This window comes from Propithecus coquereli, unplaced genomic scaffold (genome assembly GCF_000956105.1).
Source record: "Propithecus coquereli isolate 6110/MARCELLA unplaced genomic scaffold, Pcoq_1.0 Scaffold1, whole genome shotgun sequence".
Taxonomy (NCBI): domain Eukaryota; kingdom Metazoa; phylum Chordata; class Mammalia; order Primates; family Indriidae; genus Propithecus; species Propithecus coquereli.
In genome coordinates, this window is record NW_012133857.1 from 20,412,284 (window position 1) to 20,421,149 (window position 8,866).

Here is an 8,866-nt window from a genome sequence, read left to right on the forward strand (position 1 = left end):
AGTGAAAATTACCCAAAAGTTCTTTGAAGTCCAAAATGCAGGAGCTGCTAGAACTTGAGGATAGGTGGTCAAAAACGAACAAACAAAACACCCAAATGCATGAGCTGCACTGGTTTTCCTGGGCCACAGCCTGGCAGAATGGGTTTGCCAGGCAGCTGGCTTAGTGTTTTCTGGGTGCCACACACTTTATACCTTCAACTGTTTTTTTTCCTCTGTGAGGTAGATGCTAATAATCTCCAGGTGAAAAAGGAGGGAGCTGGATAAGTGGCAAACGGTGGATTCGAAGTAAGTTCTGACAGCTTCTGAACTCAAGCTTTTTTTGAGAAAGAAAATGCCACTGTCTGCAGGGTCTGTGTTGATTTCCTCCACTTCTTCCCCCATCTGGGACAAGTCCTGTCTCTTCTGAGGGAAGAAGAAAGGGAAGCAGGAGGAGCCACAGGACTGGAAAGCGTGGTCAAGGCCAAGGACTGAAGCTTCCGGAAACAGCAGACAATGAGATTTTGAGAAAGGAAATGAGGGAGGAGGTACCGGCTGACCCAGGCTCAGACTTCGCTGTGCAAGTCAACCCTTTGTCCCCCAACCCAAGCAGAATAAGCATATCCATTTATGAACCAATGCATTCAGTAAGTAGGTGTTGAGTGCATACCGGTGCCTGGGCCCTGGAATGCAGTGGTGAATCAACACTGGCAAGCTGCACCTTCATGGGGCTTACGCTTGAGGTTCTCTTCCCCGGCCAGCCTTTCAGCGGTAGCAATATGGTGCAGTGTGGAAAGCAGTGGCTAGAATCAGACAGCCCATTCCACCACTTATAACTGTGTGATCCTGGGCAAATAACTTAGCCTCTCTGTGCTTCAGATTCCACCTCTATAAAATGGGGATGATCGTAATAATAGCTACCTCATGGTTGTTTGATAGTTCCATGAGATAAAATGTAAAATTTTTGCACAGTGCTTGGCACAAAGTAAGCACTTGATAAATATTAGCTGCCATTATTATTGTTAAATATTCACACTATATGTTTCTTGAGTACAGGGGACACACCTTGTTCTCAACTGAGTTCCCAGCACCTAGAATAGTGCCTAGCACATAAAAAGTGCTCAACAAATACTTAGTGAATGTATGTATAGACAAAACTTGGCTTACATTTGAAACAGGACCAGCTGGGCCTTTTCATGTCAACTCAGATAGAACACCTACTATGTGCTGGGAGCCACAAGGGACATTGAGAGTGGGTCCTGCCCCTGGGAAATGCCTCATATGGGAGATATTCAGAAGAGGAGATGCTAGATATAAATGTGTTGAATGAATGCATGCATGAAGAAGTGAATGACTCTCTAAGGCCGAATAAACACGCCCTAACCTGCACCCTACGCAATTACACACACGGCTTTTCTGGAGTGGGCACCAGAGGGCGCTGAGCTCGGCCGGTTTCAGTTCCTGATCAGGATTCACTCCTGGGTTTTTATGAGGACGCCGCGCGGTGACGTTATATCCGCCTGGACGTCACGCCGCGGGAGGTGGGGGGGGGGAAAAACAGGAGGAAGCCAAACGTAAATACACCGGGAGTTTCCCGGACTCCGGGCTCTAGCCACTGCGGGGGAGCTTCAAACCTTGGCGGATCCTTGCCGCGAACAGGAGTCAGAGGAGGCGTCAGACTGTCCGACAGAGAGCAGGTAGGCGGAAGCCCAGAGGAGAGCGGCCACTTTCCGGGAGCGGTCTCAGTCGGCCGCGCTGGTGTCCCTGGGCACGCATGCGCAAGGTGGGAGCGCAGGGGCGGATGGTGTGGAGCGGCCTGGGTTATCTCTCCGCCGCGGCCGAGGACGCCGCGGACCTACGCGGTGTACGGTCTCGGTCGCAGAGGGTGGCAGCGAGGACTGCTCGGGACTACGGGACCGTGTACTGAGCGCGCTGCATGCGCCAGGCGCGAGGTGGGCGAAAGTCAGTGGCGGCCGTTAGTCGAAAAAAGTTGACAACAACCCGAGTGCCCAACAGTAGGGGATTGAGCTTTCTAAATTATTGATTTAGCTCAACAATTGTATATTGAACGCATTTCTGTGTGCGACGCTCTGTTTTGGGTCCTTGGGAAACTACAGAGAACCAGACAGACCCCTGTCTCGTAGAGTGGACATCCTATTGGGGTGGGGGAGGGAAGTACAGGTAAACAATGAATGACATAGTTGTGTTAGAAGGTGGCAAATGCTTTGAGAAAAAAAGAGTAGGGAACCTGGAGCCGACACCCAGAGACGGGAACGAGACTGGCCTGCGAAAAAGAGCTAGGAGACCTGCGTGGTCGAGGGGGATTGAGCACAGAGAGAATAGCATGAGTGCGGTCAGCTGTGAGGAGAGCAGCGGTGCAGATCAGGTAGAGCCTTGCAGGCTGCTGTCACGACTTTGGCCTTACTTTGGGTAAAACGGGAACCACTGCAAGGTTTTGAGTAGAGAAATTAAGCAGTTTGAGTAGATTTTAATAGGTTCACTGGCAGGTGTAGAGAATAGATTGAGAAGGGAAGTAAGGGTGGACGTAGAGATATTTGTTATTAAAAACCGCGCATCCTGCAGCCACTAAAAAGGCGGACTTCAAAGAGGATGATGACAGTAACTACATGGATCGATCGCATTTTGTGGTAAGCGTGATGAATATACCAGGCTGTAGAGAGGGTTTCTCAGGTATCATCTCCTTTAATTTTAGAACAGCCTGCAGAGAGCAGTGCTGTCACTGACCCTGAGGACTCAGGCCTGTGGAGAGGTGAATGCTTAATAAACATTTGCTTCGTAGGTCTTTTTTTAGTTGTAAAATATGTAAAACATAAAACTTACCATTTTAACTATGTTTAAGTGTAGCGTTAAGTGGCATTAAGTACATTCATATTGGTCGTGCAGCCATCACCACTCTCTATCTCCTGAATGCTCCTTAAGTCTTAATTGTTATTGGCATCCTAAACCGCGGGCCTAATTTCAGTCCCCTACTTTAGGCAGCGAGCTCCATTAAGGCAGTCGGTAACACTAAAAAACACCTCTCATGTGCCAGACAATGAATGAAATAGATGAGGTTTCTGTTCTCCCTGCTCTTCTAGTCAGGGGAGACTCTGATGACTGGGAAAGAAGCACCAGATAACTATTGCTGTCCTAAAACCAAAGATGCTCTTGAACTTACACACCTACCACTGCTGTCATTCTCTCAGTCATATATTCAGTAAATGTTTGTTGAATACCTACTTTGTGCCAGACACAGTAAGTATTACTGTTTGGTGAATGAATGGGTAGGCGTAGCTCCTTGACCCTGACTTCTCTTTTTCTCCAGAGGTCATCATCTGGGAGTGGTTGGAACTGTGCCTGACTCAGAGGTTTTGGACATGCTGGTCCATAGCTGTGTCACCTTAGATAAGTCCCTTTCCTTGGATGGGCCTCACTTTCCTGGACCTTGTAGTGGAGGATCCATATATTAAACAAATAGAAGACACTGTTAAGAGAGTGCATAACAGGCGTACTTAATTTAGAGAAGGGTGTCAGAGAAGGCCTCCCTGAAGAGGTGATATTTAAACTGAAACTGGATGGATGAGTAGGGGTTATCCAGGGGGAGGGGGAGGTGGGAGTGGAGCCAAGGAGAGGAATTCTCTACAGGGAGATCAGCATGTTCTAAGTTCTTTAAAGTTCCAGCTCTGTTAGAAATGGCATTGAGTGCTCACTCCAGAAATTCTCAAACCCAGCGCAGTCTTTCACAGGGCTCCAAATAGTCCTACACAGACCTGGCCTCTGGACTGAGAGGCAGACCCAGAATGGCAGGGGTTAGCAGAACTACTACCCCCTCCCTCTCCTGTTCGTGTTATGTGTTGACTGAGAGTAAACAAGAAGAGGGCCTTCAGGTCTCAGATTTTACTCCTTTATGCTTTTACTTTTTCTCTGGATTAAGAGGCATCGTGACAGAGTGGTCTTGAGGGGTTCAGGAGTGGTTGGAATCTCTGGGTGCGTTTGGGCAGGTTTAGCTATCTTTGCTAAGCCTCTGTGCCCTCTTCTCAAAAACAGGAATAATAATAGCTTTTACTTCATAGGATCATTCTGAAGACGTAGAAACTAAGGCATTTGCAATGTTCAGCAGAACTGGGTGTTTAGTAAGGAAAAATATTAGCTTGGATTATGCTTAGAATGTAAGTAAGAGTACAGTGGTTTGACATATAAAAATCTAGAAACTTTTGTATCTATATGGGTAACCTTAGTTTAATCAGAATTAGATGAGTTACTTTACTAGGAAGTTTTTAAAAAACCAAATAGACCAAATTCTCATTAAAACTGAAAGATAGCTTGTACCGTGGTAATTTCTAGCACTTTTGACTTACTGTAGGTGTGATCAGCGTTGGAAAAGATGCCTGCCCCAGCTACCACATATGAAAGAGTAGTTTACAAAAATCCATCTGAGTACCACTACATGAAAGTCTGCCTGTAAGTTCAGTTTCCTAAGTTCTTTTTTAGATTACTTTTTAAAAATGAGGCTGAATAGCATGAAATTTAATACAATGTCTTTTTTAATGTTATTTTACAGAGAATTTCAAGATCGTGGAGTTGGACTGAATGCTGCACAGTTTAAACAGCTGCTAATATCAGCCCTGAAGGACCTGTTCGGAGAGGTATGGAATCATTTGGTAGAGTGAACATTCCTAAGATCTTTGTAAATAATACAGAAAGAACACTTTCCAAACATTATTTTAAAACTATTTGAAATTGCAGAAGCAGACTTTCAGAAATGGTTAATTTTTGGTAGGTTTGTTCTAATATGCCTTCTACTTGACCAGGAACTTGTTAGACTAATGTTTGTTTTAGCACAATGGTACTCAAAGTATGATCTAGACTGGCAGACTGGTTTTTTGCCCATCTTGAAGAGATAAGGGGTTTGCACCAGAACCAACGTACCACCTCTTTTAGTGAAAAAGTCCCCTAATGAAAAAAAGGTGAGCTGAACTAAACAGTGTGCTTAGTGATATGTTGATTTACATTCTGAATTAACTCCTTATTTTATCACAGACCACTTTGAGCAGCTTTGTCCTAGCATCCACTGAGGACAGGGGTAGAGTGTTGGAAGTTAAGAGAGAACAAAGAGGATTCTCAGGAGATTATTTCCTGATTCATATAATCTGTCTAATCAAAATCTGCTAAGCACCTCATCAAAATTTAACTTTTACTCTGCAAAAGACTCTGTTAAGAGGATGAAAAGACAAATTACAGACTAGGGGAAAATATTTGCAAACCACATATCCGACAAAGGACTAATATCTAGAATATATAAAGAACTCTCAAGTCTTAATAGTAAAAAACCGAACAATCCAATTAGAAAGTGGGCAAAAAACCACAAACAGACATTTCACTAAAGAAGATGTACAGTTGATGAAGAAGCACATAAAAAGATGTTTAACAACGTTAGCCATTAGGGAAATGCACATTGATAACAAAATGTGCATTGGAATGAGATACTGTGCACCTAGAAGAATGACTGAAATAGAAAATAGTGATCACACTGAATACTGGGAAGGATGCAGAAAAACTGAATCACTTGTACACTGCAGTGGCTATGTAAAATGGTGCAGCCACTCTGGCACATAGTTTGGTGGTTTCTTAAAAAAAGTAAACATGCACCTGCCATACAACCCAGCATTAGCATTCTTGGGCATTTATCCCAGAGAAATGAAAATTTACATTCATGTACACAGATATTCATAGCAGCTTTACTTGTAATAACCAAAATGTGGAAACACCCCAGATATCCTTAACTGGATGAATAGTTAAACTGTGTTACATTCATACCATGGAATATAGAATATATTCAACAATAAAAAGGAAGGACCTGTTGATTTACACAACTTGAGTGAATCTCCAGAGAATTATGGGAAGTGAGAAAAGCTAATCCCAAAAGCTTACATACTGGGTGGTTACATTTGTATAATGCTCTTGAAATACTGTAATCATATAATCTGAAGAAAAACTCCTGTTGCCTGGGGTTAAGTTAGGGGTGGGGAAAGAGGAGTGGGTATGGCTATAAAGGGGTAGAACAAGGGTGTCTTGTGATGGTTCAGTTCCTTATCTGGATTGTGATAGTACTTGGCATGAAGCTACCTATGTGGTAAAATTATACATAGAACCACACACGCACACATAATGAGTGCGTGCATAGCTAGTAAAATCTGAATAAACTTTGGATTGTACCAACACTAGTTTCTGGTTTGATGCTGTACCATATAGTTATACAAGATGTTGACATATGGGGGAGGCTGGGTGAAGGGCGCATGGAACCTCCCTGTACATTTCTTTGCAATCTCCTATGAGTCTATAAATTTTCTAAATAAAAAGTTTTAAAAAATGTGTGTGCCTTCTATGTATAAAACCTTGTTCCTGGTGTTTTTATGGCCATTAACAAACATGGTCTCTGCCCATGAACTAATGGTCTTGGTGCTTGTAGTAGGAAAACATGTTAAACAATTAGTGATAAGGATGATGAGAGTTATGAAAGAGGAAGTATGGTGTCCTGTGTAGCAAGCAGATCGAGTCTAATCTTGGGGATCAAGGAAGGATCAATTTAAAATGAAGACTGGAAGGATGAGGAGGCATCAGCCATAGGAAAAGGTATAGGAAGAACATTCCAGGCAGGGGAGCTGTAAATAAGTAGGCAACTTAAAGGGCCAGCACCGTTAAATAAAATACTGCTTTTTGCAGAGGAGAAAAACTCAAAAAGAGTTGACAGGATTAGTAGAGTTCAAGAGTAATGGTGATGATAGTCTACTGATAGCATTATTCCATACGTAGGTTGATGCTGCCTTACCCTTGGACGTCCTAACCTATGAAGAGAAGACCTTGTCAGCCATCTTGAGAATATGTAGCAGGTATGACAGACAGTGGAACATTTCTACTATAACAGGACAGAGAGACTGGTGGAGAAATAGGACAAAAATGCTCTCTTCTGAGAATAAGAATAATTTCATCATTGTAAACTCTGAGCAGCTTTTAGGAGTTTAAACTGGGGTGGATATGAACATTCCACCAGAAACTTAGAGCAAAACTTGTGACTTGGTTACAACTGTGGAGTTTCCCAATTGATGGTTGTGGTTGCAAAGTCAGAAATGTATATTTTAGAAACATTCTTAGTTCATTTTTTTCTCTGCCTGTGACACACTATGCATTTTCTTGATCTTTCTGCAGTGGTCTTGTCAAATTGTGGAGTTCTTTGACCCTATTAGGATCCTATAAAGGCAAAAAATGTGCTTTCAGAGTGATTCAGGTAAAGACAATTCCTTCACATATTTAGATAAGACTGAGTAGTGGATCAATTGTTTCTTAATATAAGTGTCTCATTTTTGTGCTTGCCTAAATGTGGTATGGTTAACATTAGCTAGGGAAAAAATCCAGGATTTGATTATTTCCAAAAATGTGAGACAAAGCACTTAGATTTTAGGTTCTATGGGAGATGTTTCCGTATAAAACTTGCAACTCTTGTGATAAAGGCTTAACTTTTAATGCTTAATGCCAAGTGTATTATATGTATAGGAATGCTCTTTCTGAGCTTATGACTGACTACTTATTTACCTAAGGCTACCTCCCAGGATGCTTTTTAAAATGCTGCCGTGTCAGCTTTGCTCATCCTGTAAAACTGGGTACGTTTCCTCATTGCCTTGTATTTCAGTGCAATTTTCTCCCGATATTGTCTTAACCTTTTTCTTTCTCTTGTAGGTTTCTCCATTTCTCCTTGCATTATCTGGTAATAGTAGGGAACTAGTATTGGATTGAATAGCCTTCAATTTCAGAAACATTTCTCCGCTCTCAAAAGTATTTTTTGGTGCCTGCATGATGTTTGAAGATTGAAGCACGCCACAAGCCTCGTTGATGGAATTTGAGGGTGCTGAAGATGTTCCCCATAATTGCCAGCCATCGCCTTTGTTGGGGCGGGCTTCAGAGGAGAGTCTGCCTGAACCAGCCAGTGCTGAACAGGCAGCACTTTCAGCATATGCACATTAGAGTTGGAGACCGGGCTGAACTTAGCAGGGCCTTCACACAGAAGGATGTGGTTACTTTCTCAGAATTAACAGGGGATGTCAATCCTTTGCATTTAAGTGAAGATTTTGCAAAACACACCAAGTTTGGAAAGACAATTGTACATGGAGTTTTGATCAATGGACTCATCTCAGCTCTCCTGGGTACTAAAATGCCGGGACCAGGCTGTGTATTTCTTTCCCAGGAAATTAACTTTCCAGCCCCTTTATATATTGGAGAAGTTGTTTTAGCTTCTGCAGAAGTGAAAAAGCTGAAGCGGTTCATTGCTATTATTGCAGTGTCATGTTCTGTAATAGAAAGTAAAAAGACTGTTATGGAAGGCTGGGTTAAAGTTATGGTCCCAGAAATTCCCAAATCCTGAGATACGTGTTCAAAGATTCAAGTTCAAACACCAGTGCTGTTGTTATTGAAGAGTAGCTGGGGAATTGGGGATTGCTGCTCTTCACCAAGGAATGTCTGATGGCCCAGAAGCCTGTATTGGGGGTGGGGAACAGGTATAGGGATGTTCACATGTCCCCACTTTAATATGGCCTTATGCTTCACACGGACTTGAATATATGTAGGATTTCATCTGTCTAGGTTTCTTTAAATTCAAAAAGTATTGGGGAGGTTATTTATCTAAAGGTTTTACTTTTGGGATTTCAAATCTAGATAAATAGGCACTTGGATAACGAAAAACCTACGTGTATTTGTGTAGAGTCAGTTTCACTGACGATCTAGCATTTAATTATTGGAGACAACAACAGAAGTTGGGTCATCTTTGAATATCTACCCTTTACCAGTAAATATTAGACCCTGTTCTTCAGTTTCTGCGTCAGAGTTTATTATAATTTGT

General features: G+C 42.5%; 1 protein-coding gene across 3 annotated transcripts; it reads left to right on the top strand.

Moving 5' to 3' along the window:
* Nucleotides 1-1,759: 1,759 nt before the first annotated feature.
* Nucleotides 1,760-8,425, top strand: RPP14 (ribonuclease P/MRP 14kDa subunit). Of its 3 annotated transcripts, none has more exons than XM_012638860.1 (6): nt 1,760-1,928; nt 4,340-4,437; nt 4,538-4,622; nt 6,790-6,866; nt 7,183-7,261; nt 7,711-8,425. In XM_012638860.1, the coding sequence occupies exon 6, from the start codon at nt 7,886-7,888 to the stop codon at nt 8,390-8,392; it is 507 nt and encodes a 168-aa protein (XP_012494314.1). In that variant the 5' UTR covers nt 1,760-1,928; nt 4,340-4,437; nt 4,538-4,622; nt 6,790-6,866; nt 7,183-7,261; nt 7,711-7,885; the 3' UTR covers nt 8,393-8,425. The 3 variants fall into 2 exon arrangements, with proteins under 3 accessions (XP_012494320.1, XP_012494314.1, XP_012494327.1); XM_012638866.1 differs by having other exon boundaries at nt 1,760-2,624.
* Nucleotides 8,426-8,866: the final 441 nt, after the last annotated feature.